The 13,064-nt window shown below is 51.4% G+C and overlaps 1 protein-coding gene across 3 annotated transcripts in view; it reads right to left on the reverse strand.

Annotated features, from left to right (window-relative positions):
- Positions 1–13,064, reverse strand: part of plxdc1 (plexin domain containing 1) — a 125,414-nt gene that overhangs the window by 24,929 nt on the left and 87,421 nt on the right. For all 3 annotated transcript variants that reach the window (XM_023800366.2, XM_023800365.2, XM_023800367.2), the window contains 4 exons: positions 7,228–7,371; positions 2,627–2,696; positions 462–584; positions 240–358 (listed from right to left, as the gene is read on the reverse strand). In XM_023800366.2, coding sequence (XP_023656134.1) covers positions 240–358; positions 462–584; positions 2,627–2,696; positions 7,228–7,371 — 456 coding nt within the window. The remainder of the gene's footprint in view (positions 1–239; positions 359–461; positions 585–2,626; positions 2,697–7,227; positions 7,372–13,064) is intronic.

Here is a 13,064-nt window from a genome sequence, read left to right on the forward strand (position 1 = left end):
CAAGAAAAGTTTTGGTCCCCACAAGGGGGAACTGAATTTTATAGAAATCTGTAATCAAAAAACTAAAAATGAGGTTAGAGTTGTCATTGTTGGTATTATAGTCATTTCCCATAGAAATGAATGGACAGTCCCTACAGAGATATGAATACAAACCTGTGTGTATGTATATGTGTGTGTGCGTGTGTTTTTTGTGAATGGTGGGAAATTTGGAGTGCAGCATGCTGGGGGCCCAGACTCACGTCTCTATAGTTGAAGATAATTGTCCCGGTGCGGCGCAGAACAACCTGGAAGGTGAAGGCACCCTCTGCCTCCCGCCCTTGGAGCCGCACCCTGTCCCACTGCACCACAAACATTTCACCTACAAGGGTAATTGGGGGGGGGGGGGGGGGTTGGTGAAGATCTCAGAAAAATTGACTGTCACCATGGAGGCCTGATTTCCCCCTTCTCCGATAGGGCCTCACCGTTGTCCAAGTACTGCACAGTGGAGTTCTTTGAATAACTGGGGTCGAAGTTGGCCATGAGGGGTGCAATGTACTGAGTGGCTGTCAGCATGCGATGCGTGACCTCCCCTGTGAAAATGAACCCTGAGGGGGAGGGGGAGTCAAAAGGTCACATCCATCATAAAGCATTCATAATGATAATTCATAATCAGTATTCATAATCAATACATACGGTTACAATGTATTATGCCTTTTGATATATATATATATAGCCATGTTTATAATGCTTTATGAAAGCATGACTATTTGTTATGAATGTATTTATAAATTACTAAAAACATGCCTTTAGTGTTACCAAAAGATTTTTATAAGTGTTAATAACCTCTGCAAAGGTACAGCGGCAAGTCTGTCCGAAGACCACTGGTACACATTTAACCAAGAGTCCAGGGGGCGGTTGCACAAAACACCTCAAGTTAAGATTTTCCTTAAAGTAAGAGTCAAGGTTTCCTTAAAATAAAGTCAGTCATTTCCTTAAAATGTTCACTTAAATATTGAAGTTTTTCCCCTTATCTTGATCTTGTACTTAAGGAATCCCTTAAAGTTCCCTTAACGGTTGCACAAAAAACTTGACAACCAAATTACAGAAAAAACTTTGACTGGACCTTAACTCTAACACGGCCGAGTTTATGGTGATGAATAAAGAAAATTAATGCATACGGAGAAGAGAGTTTCATGACTGGGAGAACCCAGTGGATATGATTAATGACCAGCAACTGATTTTTATATTATAGATTTGACTGGTAGTCGAGTTATAATTTGATTTTTACGCGCTGCAACATGCTTATAATTCATGATTAAACCTGGCCAACATATCTATCTTTAGTTTTCCACAGAATAAAAGAGCGTTATTCTGCTAACAAGAGCTGGCAAAAAGACAGAAAGAATTATGTCAGTTATCAATTGTGTCACGGTTGCCGGCGGGCGAGCGGTGAAGCAGGAGAGTCCAGCCGGTGAGACAGGCAAACTGGTTTTAACTACACTGACAATACAATGACGGATCTGGGGAAGATGGACTGAGACTCGGACTAAATACAAAAGACTAGGCAAACGGAACAGGCAACAGGTGAGAATAATCAGGGAATCACACGAGGTAACGAGGTGGGCGTGGCACACATCGGGATCGAACGGAGCGGATCGTGACAAATTGGATTTTCCAATGCAGAAATTTGAAAAAGAATTCAAAAAGGTATTCATTAAATGCATATAATATAACTGAGATACAAAAATAATTCCACTTGCTCAATGTTTGTTCCACTACTAATATCTCTTTTCCTTGCACTTCCACGTATCTTACAAGTTAGCATTGGTGCTTGTTGTCAACAATTCAGCAAAGTTTATCGCTATATGCCCCACTCAGTAGGCTAGTTCTTCTTTGAGCAAAAAGTGCATACTCTCAGTTAACACAATACACCTTAGGAAACAGTCTACATTTTTTATCAGATAAAGATGCAATGGTGACAAAATCAGTTTTTTTTTTTTAATTTATGATCATCATACGAATAATATGTTTAATTTCATAATTTTTATCACCACACACTTTAGTCACGTCTTTCAGTTATCGTTGCGCAAAAACCCTTCGTCAATCCATATATTCGTCAACAAAATTAACACTGGAGGTGTCAACAGTTATCACAAACAGACATAAGTGCAAGCAAAGAAACAGTCTCCATGGAAACTACAATTATACTGCCATAAAATTCAATGCTGTAAATCTCTTACAATTTTTCCTTAACTAAGGAAACCTTTTAAGGGATTCTGTGAAACACCCTTAAATAAATCCCTTAGCTAAGGAGAAATTATATGTTAAGTGTCACACTTAAGGGGAAAACTTAAGGTGATCTGTGCAACCAGCCCCAGGTCTTTAAATGTTACATTCACTACTTTCCTCTTGTGAGGAGTGTAAAAGGTGGAAAGGTCAATGCATTAAGTATTCTCCTTGAAACATTCATCAATAAATAAACAAAATAAGAATAAGACTCTGTGTCTTACAGAAACACTCTGTTACTCACAGTTCTTCTGCTTGCCTAAAATAGGTGGCCCAACTGCAGTTTGACACACTGTACTTTAAGTAACATTTCTAACAATGGGGACATGGTATTGGAGTGTATGGGGCAAAATTACAGTACCTCCTGTTGCTATGGTGATTTGCCTCAGTGAATGGCCATAGAAGGGGAAATCGAAGGACAGCGCCACTCTCTGGGGGAGAAAGCAACAAGGAGAACGTATCAACTGATATTCAAAATGTTGTGTTCTCAGGATATTTGAGGTTTATAACCCTTAGGGTTATAGTGTGTTTGAATGCTTGAGAGTTTTTGTTTGTGCTGTACAAAGAAGTACAACATGTGGGCAAAAGTACTGGGCCATTATACCTACAGGAAATTTTATGACATCCCATGCTAAATTCATAGGCATCAATATGGAGTTTGTCCCCCCTTTGCAGCTAATAACAGCTGCCACTGTTCCAGAAAGATTTCCACAAGATTTTGGAGTGTGTCTGCGGGAATTTTTGCCCTTCATCTAGAAGAGCATTTGTGAGGTGTTCGATGGGGTTGAGGTCAGGGCACTGTGGAGCCAGTCAAGTTCTTCCACACCAAAGTGACCAAACTCACCCAGCCATATCTTTATGGACCTTGCTTTGTGCACTTGAGCACAGTCATGCTGGAACAGAAGAGGGCCTTCCCCAAACTGTTCCTACAAAGTGTGAAGTGTAAAATGTCGAAAATGCTGCAACATTAAGATCTAGAGTTTCCTTCATTGGAACTAAGGGGACTAGCCCATGCCCTGAAACACAACCCCATATCGTCATCCCTCCTCCACCAAACTTTACAGCTGGCACAATGCAGCCAAGCTGGTAACATTTTCCTGGCATCTGCCAAACTGAAATGCATCCACCAGACTGCCGAAAAGAGAATCACGATTCAGCACTCCACAGAACACTGTTCCAGATTCCAGTGGCAGTGTGCCTTACACCAAACCATCCAACGGCTGGCATTGTGCTTGGTGATGTGAGGCTTGCATGCAGCTGCTCAGCCATGAAAGCCCATTCCACCATTCCATGAAGTTCCCGAAGCACAGTTTTTGTGCTAGGGTTAAGGTGAGAGAAAGTTTAGAACTATACAGTTACTCTACAGAGCACTGGCGACTTTTACGCACTATGTGCCTCAGCACTCTGCGACCCCACTCTGTTACTTTATGTAGTCTGCCACTTTGTGGCTGAGTTTCTGTTGTTCCTAAACACTTCCACTTTGCAATAATACCACTTGCAGTTGACTGTGGAATATCTAGCAGGGAAGACATTTCAGGAACTGACCTATTGCAAAGATGGCATTCTATGACATTACTATGCTTGAATTCACTGAGCTCTTCAGAATGACCGAATCTTCCACAAATGTTTGTAAACCTGCGTGCATGGCTAGATGCTGGATTTCATATACCTGTGGGAATAGGTTTGAATGAAACACTGGAATTGAATGATTAAGAGGCATGTCCCAATACTTTTTTCCATATATTATATATATATATATATATATATATATATGCATGTGCTCTGCAGTAGTTGTGTGTGTGTGTGTGTGTGTGTGCATGTGTTGTGACAGTATAAAACAGTCTGCCAGGGCCATGTTTGTGTGCTATAACGACGTGAGCGGGTGTGTCAGTGTGTGTCTGTGCCTCCCTCACCACAGCCTACTTGTCCCTGTTGGATAGGATACCCTGTGTCAGTGTCCAGTGTGTGTGTCTGTGCTTCACTCACTGCATCCAGTGCCTGTTGGAAAGAATGCAGTGTCAGTGTATCTGCACCTCCCTCACCACAAACTCTTAGTGCCTGTTGGACAATGCATGATCTGATATCGTTGTGTTGGTGTTGTTCTACAACATCATAATTAATGTTGTGCCAGGACGATCATTGCAACTGATCAATGGCATTGTTGTGATGTCACAGTTTTGCTACTCGAGGGAAAAATACTAGCAAACAGTGGTGCAAAGTCCACTTATTATAAACGACTTTTTTATAAGTCGCTTATAATTTTATTGAGTTGCGATTTGCTTTTAGGCTTGTTCTTATATTGAGGTTGTTCTTTTAAGGCTTATAACAGATTTATCATTCAAAGAAATACAAATAATAAAGACATCATACTACAGGGTACAGACCTGGCCCATCATTGAGCAAACGATTGACATGACAGCTGACACAAGCATATGTGCATTTTTTCAGTTCCAAACAACAAAACTGCCGATACCGATTCCATATACATATGTAAATTTCCATATACAGTGGTACCTTAGAACTCGAACTTAATCCGTTCAGAACTTGGGTTCGAATCCTAAAAAGTTCGAGTTCTGATCGAAATTTCCATGTGGTAGTGTAACTGAAATCATGGTTACTAAAACATGGTATGGGGAATCCCACTGTATCTGTTAGAAGCTAAGGTTTGCTTTTCTCTGTAAATGAGCCAGCTAATGTAGGCAAAAATTACAACTAGTACACAAACAGGCCAAAGTTAGAATTAGTTAATAATAGCTAGCTAAATATTTCTCATTTAAACTTATATGTGTGATCAATGAGCAGTATGACAGCAAACCTTTTTTCCCAAAAATAACAACATGATTGATCGATTGCAGTTAATTATGATGCTGTAGAATCAACACAAACACAACGATATCATGCTACCGGATACCCTGTGCCAGTGTCAGGATGTGTGTCTATGCTTCCCTCACCACAGACTGCTGGTTCCTGTTGGACAGGATGCCATGTGCCAGTGCCAGTGCCAGTGTGTGTCTGTGCAGCACTTACCGCAGCCTGCCAGTGCCTGTTGGACAAGATGCCGTGTGTCACTGTCAGTGTGTGTCTATGCCTCCCTCACCGCAGCCTGCTGGTTCCTGTTGGACAGGATGCCGTGTGCCAGTGTCAGTGTGTGTCTGTGCCGCACTCACCGCAGCCTGCTAGTGCCTTTTGGACACAATGCCGTGCCTCAGTGTCTGTGGCTGCCTCGCAGCAGACTACTGGAGCATGCTGGACAGGATGCTGTGTGTCAGTGTCAGCATGTGTATCTGTGTCTCACTAACTACAGCCTGCTGATGTCTGTTAGACAGGATGCCGTGTGTCAGTGTCAATGTGTATCTGTGCTTCTCTCATTGTATCTTTTTGGTGCCTGTTGGATAGAATGCCATGTGTCACTCTGTGTCTATTCCTCCCTCACCACAGACTGCTGGTTCCTGTTGGATAGGATGTTGTGTGCCAGTGTCAGTGTGTGTCTGTGCCGCACTAACCGCAGCCTGCTAGTGCCTTTTGGACACAATGCCGTGCCTCAGTGTCTGTGGCTGACTCGCAGCAGACTACTGGAGCATGCTGGACAGGATGCTGTGTGTCAGTGTCAGCATGTGTATCTGTGTCTCACTAACTACAGCCTGCTGATGTCTGTTAGACAGGATGCCGTGTGTCAGTGTCAATGTGTATCTGTGCTTCTCTCATTGTATCTTTTTGGTGCCTGTTGGATAGAATGCCATGTGTCACTCTGTGTCTATTCCTCCCTCACCACAGACTGCTGGTTCCTGTTGGATAGGATGTTGTGTGCCAGTGTCAATATGTGTCTGTGCAGCACTCACCGCAGCCTGCCAGTGTCTGTTGGACAGGATGCTGTGTGTCAGTGACAGTGTGTGTCTGTGCCTCAAGCATCGCTTCCTGCTGGTGCCTGTTGGACAGGATGACGTGTCAGGATCAGTGTGTGTGCGTTTGTGCTTCACTGCAGCTTGTAGGTGCCTGTTGGACAGGATGCCATGTTTCAATGTCAGTATGTGTATCGTGCCTCAGTCACTGCAGCCTGCCAGTGCCTGTTGGATGGGATAGCGTGTTTCAGTGTCAGTGTGTGTGTCGGTGCCTCATTCACCACAGCCTGCTAGTGCCTATTGGACAAGATGCTGTGTGTCACTGTGTGTGTCTGTGACTCACTCACCGCAGCCTACCAATGCCTGTTGGACAGAATGCCATGTGTCAGTGTCAGCGTGTGTGTCTGCCTCACTCACTGCAGCCTGTCGGTTCCTGTTGGACAGGATGCTGTGTGCCAGTATCAACATGTGTGTCTATGTCTCACTCACCACAGCCTGCCAGTGCCTGTTAGACAGGAACCTGTGTGTCAGTGTCAGTGTGTGTCTGTGCTTCTCTCACTGGTCTGTGCCTGTTGAACAGGATGCTGTGTGTCAATGTTTGTTTGTGTCTCACTCACCGCAGCCTGTTGGCCCCTGTTGGACAGGATGCTGTGTGTCAGTGTGTCTGCCTGCGCCTCACTCACCGCAGCCTGCCGGTGCCTGTTGGACAGGATCCCATGTGTCAGTGTGTATGTGTGTCGGTGCCTCAGTCAGTGCAACCTGCCGGTGCCTCTTAGACAGGATACCGTGTGTACCTGTTGGACAGGATGCTGTGTGTTAGTGTCAGTTTGTGTCTGTGCCTCTCTCACTGCAGCCTTCCAGTGCCTGTTGGACAGAATACCGTGAGTCAGTGTCAGTGTGTATCTGTGCCTCACTTATTGTAGCCTGCCGGTGCTTATTGGACAGGATGCTATGTGTCAGTGTGTTTATCTGTGCCTCACTGCAACCTTTTGGGCTTGTTGGACAGCATACTGTGTGTCAGTTTCAGTGTGTCTGTCTGAGCCTCTCTCACTGCAGCTTGCCAGTGCCTGTTATACAGGATTCCATGTGTCAGTGTCAGGGTGTGTGTCTGTGCCTCACTCACCGCAGCCTGTCGGTGCCTGTTGGAAAGGATGCCATGCACTCTCGCTTGGTTGTGCTGCAGGGCTCCCAGGTCCACCCACAGCTCCTCTGTCTGGATCTCTCCTGGGCCGAAGCCCTGCCAGGTGTAGTACCTTTGGGCGTCCTCCTGCAGGAGTTGGAAGCAGTCAATTAAGTTTAAGTCCCTCCTACTCTTAAGGGTACTGAGTTATGTTCCTTGCTACAGTGTCCTTGAGTGAGAGGTAGCTATACAAATTGGATCACATATGAGGACAAAGGAAATAAAGGCACTCAATGCTGGGGAAGGGCAGACCTCGGGGGACAAGGGTACAAGCTCTGGTACAGGCGTCAAACTAGTATCTGGGTTATTGAGGGTGAGATGAAGTAGAACGTGACAGCTTACTCACTTTGTAGAGAACATGGATCCAATCAACGAGCAAAGCCCATCAGCGAACTCTCTCCGTGAGCAGGTTGGGGGCCATGCCCCCTTCTCATCCTGCCCACCAATTTAGACAATTTAGACAAATTAGACATCTTTTTGCAGCCCCTGCTGGCATCAGAGGGGGAGGTGCATAGTCTTAGATGGTAAAACTAAGGAACCAGGATGTCTTTAGTTTCGATGTAGACCAGGGGTGGGCAATCTTATCCACAAAGGGCCGTTGTTTATGCAGGTTTTTGGGATAACCTTTAGGTCAGCTGTTCAAACCCAGGTGTAATCTAATTAGGTAGTTGCAGCAAAAACCTGCATACACAGCAGCCCTTTCTGAATAAGATTGCCCACCCCTGATATAGACTCTTCAGTGACAGAATACGTTCTAGCCTCAGTGCTCATCCTAAGCTGCAGGCAACATGCAGTCCTTTCCTTTGGTAAATATTTACATGCAAACATTGTATCTGAATAAAATTTAGGTCTGACACAGACCATCCCACCATATGAAAGGAGGAGTCTGTCAGCTCCAATAAATGTTTTAAATATGAGTAAAGGTACACTATTAGTAAACAGGATCCTTTGTGCTACAATATACTATATGTAATTGGAGATGCTTGTTTTTGATGCAAACCCCGGAAGGTGGGTCTACCACAGTGGCATTTGATGAAAATCAATGAATAGCAGGCTAATATTTTGTGAAGCGACATGTATTAATACTGTATCTGCATAGAGCCCATTGATGTCACACTGATGGGTAGAAGAGAAACCACTCAGAGCTGTAGCCATGCTGACAGATAGATACCGACTGATCAGGGAGTGCGCTATTATTATCAAACAGGACAAAGGTATTTTGAGATTAGGGCTTCCGAGTATCTATTTGACATACTTGGGTGTGAACCTGAAGGAAGGCAGAATTCTCTGGGCTGCATTCACTTAGCTTCAAGGTGACAGTGAGCAATGACCATGGGGGGCGCTGCTGGGGGGAGCAGGTGACAGGAAAGTGGAGCAGCTAAATGCGTCCGGCCTCGCTGCAGTGCTGTGCCACGTGGCACCGATGACCCAGATCCCGTCCACCCCCATTCAAGGGAATCTCCAGTCCTTGGGTAGGGGGAGCCATTCTGAAGGCCTTGTCTGCCTCCACCCAGCCCCACGCCACCTACCCACATGCGATGGCTCATTCACAAACCTCTGGGCACACATGAACACACGTAGCCCTCCCACCCCCCGCTTCCAAAGCCTGGAAAGAGAAATTCACTTATTTTTTTGGAAATAATAATGATGCTGCCCAAGTGTGGTATATATGCCCTTGCACTCACACACACACACACACACACACACACGTCAGGTAAACATATCTTTATGGGGGCTGCTCTTTTATTTCTATGGGAAAAATGCTAACGCTAACTATGACAACTTAACCCCTACCCAGCCCTAACCTTAACCATAGGTAACACAAGCAAAATACAAGAGTTTTTGCATTTTTAATTTTTTCATTGCTGTCACAGATTTTTATTAAATTGAGTTTTCCCTTATGGGGACCAGGAAAAGGGTATTCATCACATTGTAGGGACATTGTGTCCCCATAAGGTAAGGTATACCTGTCACGCCCTGCTCCGTCCGCTCCCGATGTGTGCCACGCCCCCTCATTATCCACGTGTGCTTCCCCGATCGTGCCCAGCTGTTCCTTGTTAGTTTGGCTTGTCTTCTGTATTTAGTCCGCGTCTGAGTATGTTACCCCAGATCCGTCATTGATGTTTGTTGGTGTCTCTGTCCTGTCCTTCCGAATAAACCCCGTTTGCCTGCATTCTCGGCTTGCTTCGCCTGCTTCCCGGTTCGCTCGCTCACCCCATCACAACAGAATGACGGATCTCCCCAACGCACCTCCGCCGGTCGATGACCAACGCGTCGATCTGCTCCGCGAGGTGCTCTACTGGCTCCACCAGCCGGAGGTCCGGGAGGACTCCGGACTACTGGATTTAGCCAGCCAGAGCGGGACCCTCCTTCAGGAGGTAACCCCGCTCACGGCAGCGCAGGTAATCGCGGAAGTGCGCGAGAACCTCCGGCAGCTCGTCAACAGGATTACGGAGAAGCGGCTTCAGCCGCTCGCCCTCTCCGAGGTGACCCCGCCGCCATCGACATGCCCCAGCCGCAAGAAAAGGAAGAAGCGGAGGGGGAAAGGGGAAGCAGCCGCCCCGACGCTCTTCTTGGGGGCCTGCTCCTTACTCCCCGCCTGGGATGACACCGCGGCTGCACCGCCTGCAGCAACAGCGGCTGCTGACGCCGCACTGCCCGCGGTACCGCCTGCTGCTGCCGCCGCCCTGCCCGCGGTGGCTGCACTGCCTGCAGCTGCCGCCTCTCTGCCCGCGGCTGCTCTGCCTGCAGCTGCCGCCTCTCTGCCCGCGGCTGCTCTGCCTGCAGCTGCCGCCTCTCTGCCCGCGGCTGCTCTGCCTGCAGCTGCCGCCTCTCTGTCCGCGGCACCGCTTGCTGCAGCTGCCGCCTCTCTGCCCGCGGCACCGCCTGCTGCAGCTGCCGCCTCCCTGCCGGCGCCTGAACTGCCTGTCCTGCCTGCTGCAGCTTCGGCCGCTCTGCCCGCGGCACCGCTTGCTGCAGCTTCTGCCGCTTTGCCAGCGGCACCGCCTGCTGCTGCCGCCGATCTGCGCGCGGCTGCACTGCCTGCTGCTGCCGGCGTTCTGCGCGCGGCTGCGCTGCCTGCTGCTGCCGCCGATCTGCCCGCGGCTGCGCTGCCGGCTGCGACGCCTGACCCGCCTGACCCGCCTGTCCAGCCGGACCCGCCTGTCCAGCCGGACCCGCCTGTCCAGCCTGTGGTCCCTGCAGCTGACGGCATGCCCAAAGCGCCCTCCAGGGCGCCCCCTGCTGACCGCTCCGGCCGTCGCCGCTCTGCCCAAGGTACCCGCTGGGGCGGTCCCTGCTGGTCGCTCAACCGTCTCGCCTGACCTGCCAGTCCTGCCCTGCTCGCCTGACCTGCCCGTCCTGCCCTGCTCGCCTGACCTGCCCGTCCTGCCCAGCTCGCCTGACCTGCCCGTCCTGCTCTGCTCGCCGGCCCTGCCCGTCTCGCCGGTCCAGCCCGGCTCGCCTGTCGGCACTGCAGCCACGCCCTCGACTGCCATTGCCGCTCTGCCTGCAGCTGCTGTCGCCGCTCTGCCTGCAGCACCGCCTGCAGCACCGCCTGCAGCTGGCCACTTGCCCGAGGTGCCCGCTGCGGCGCCCCCTGTTGGCCGCGTGAGGGCGGCACCCGCTGCGGCGCCCCCTGCTGGCCACGTGATGGCGGCGCCCCCTGCTGGCCACGTGATGGTGGCGCCCGCTGCGGCACCCCCTGCTGCCTGCGTGATGGCGGCGCCCCCTGCTGCCCTCGTGATGGCGGCGCCCCCTGCTGGCCACGTGATGGCGGCGCCCGCTGCGGCGCCCCCTGCTGGCCGCGTGACGGCGGCGCCTGCTGCGGCGCCCCCTGCTGGTCGAACGCCCAAGGCGCCTGCCGAGGCGCCCCCTGCTGGCCGAGTGACTGCGGCGCCCGCCGAGGCGGCCCCTACTGGCCAAGTGACTGCGGCGCCCGCCGAGGCGGCCCCTACTGGCCAAGTGACTGAGGCGCCCAAGGTGCCTGCAGAGGCGCCCCCTCCTGTTCTGCCTGTCGTGCCGGCGCCTGTTCTGCCTGTCATGCCGGCGCCTGTTCTGCCTGTCTCGCCTGTCCTGCCGGCGCCTGAACTGCCTGTCTCGCCTGTCCTGCCGGCGCCTGAACTGTCTGTCTCGCCTGTCCAGCCGACGCCTGAACTATCTGTCTCGCCTGTCCTGCCGGCACCTGAACTGCCCGAGGTGCCTGCAGAGGCGCCCCCTCCTGTTCTGCCTGTCGTGCCGGCGCCTGTTCTGCCTGTCATGCCGGCGCCTGTTCTGCCTGTCTCGCCTGTCCTGCCGGCGCCTGAACTGTCTGTCTCGCCTGTCCAGCCGACGCCTGAACTGTCTGTCTCGCCTGTCCTGCCGGCACCTGAACTGCCCGAGGTGTCCGCAGAGGCGCCCCCTGCTGGCCACACGCTCGTGGCCCTGCCTGAGGCCGCCTCTCAAATCCTCTCCCGTCCAGCCCGACTCTCCTGTCCTGGCCGCAGCTTCAGCTGCACCACCTGCAGCCACGCCCCCTGCTCTGCCCAAGCCTACACCTTCGGGCACCACCCGCTTGACATCCTCGCCCTTACCCCAGCGAGGCCGACACCCCCCAGGACCCTGCCTTTCAGTGTCCGGTAGAGGACGGGGACACAGGCGTCGGGCCCGGGTCCCGCCCGCCCTGCCCCCTGGCTCGCCCGTGCGCCCCCTGGCCGTGGCTCGGTGGCTGCCTGCGGGTCCTGCGGCTCCTGTTCGGCCGTCGCCTCCGGGTCCCCCTCCGGCGCCTCGTCGGCCGCCTCCGGGCCCCCCCACTTCGGTTGGGCGTCGGACGGCGCCTGCCCTGGCTCTGGCTGCGCCTCCGCCTGTTGCGGCTTCCCCCTCCTGCCTGCCTGCGCCGGTGTTCCCTTCTGCTCCCTCCTCGTTTCATTTGTCGGTCCCTCCATCTGTCTCCTTGTCCCCTATGTGGTCCCCTCCGGCTCCGGCCTCCCGTCCGCCTGTGGCCCCTGCGGCTGCCTTCCCTCGCCCGCCGGGGTTCCCTTGGGCTCCCCGTTGTCCTCCTCCCTTTGTTCCGTCTCCTCGTCCCTTTGTCCCTCCTCCGTTCCCGTCTGTCCCTCCTGCCTTTGTTCCTCGTCCCTCTCTGTCTCCTCTGTTCGCTCCTCGCCCTGTTGTTCCTCCGTTCTCTGGTCCCCCTGTGTCTCCTGTTTCGGTCTGTTTGTCTGCTTTTCCTGTCCTGTGTCGTGTCTTGTCTTTCTTCTGGTCTCTTGGCCTGTTCTGTGTCTCTGTTCTGCTCCCTGTTTTTGGTTGATGGTCTTGCTTTTTGTCTTTCAGGTCCTGTTCCCTCGTCCCGTCCGTCGCCTCCTCTCAGGCGCGCCCAGAGTGCGCACCTTTGGGGGGGGGTCCTGTCACGCCCTGCTCCGTCCGCTCCCGATGTGTGCCACGCCCCCTCATTATCCACGTGTGCTTCCCCGATCGTGCCCAGCTGTTCCTTGTTAGTTTGGCTTGTCTTCTGTGTTTAGTCCGCGTCTGAGTATGTTACCCCAGATCCGTCATTGATGTTTGTTAGTGTCTCTGTCCTGTCCTTCCGAATAAACCCCGTTTGCCTGCATTCTCGGCTTGCTTCGCCTGCTTCCCGGTTCGCTCGCTCACCCCATCACAACAATACCCTCTCGCTCACACACACACACACACACACACACAGGGTCCCAGATAGATATTGGTCAATAAGAAGGGGAGCAAAGGCAAGTAAAGGGAGAGCGTATTAGGAGTTAGAAGGTCACACAGAGATGAGGCTGTCTGATCCA

Source organism: Paramormyrops kingsleyae, chromosome 5, assembly GCF_048594095.1.
Source record: "Paramormyrops kingsleyae isolate MSU_618 chromosome 5, PKINGS_0.4, whole genome shotgun sequence".
Taxonomy (NCBI): Eukaryota; Metazoa; Chordata; class Actinopteri; order Osteoglossiformes; family Mormyridae; genus Paramormyrops; species Paramormyrops kingsleyae.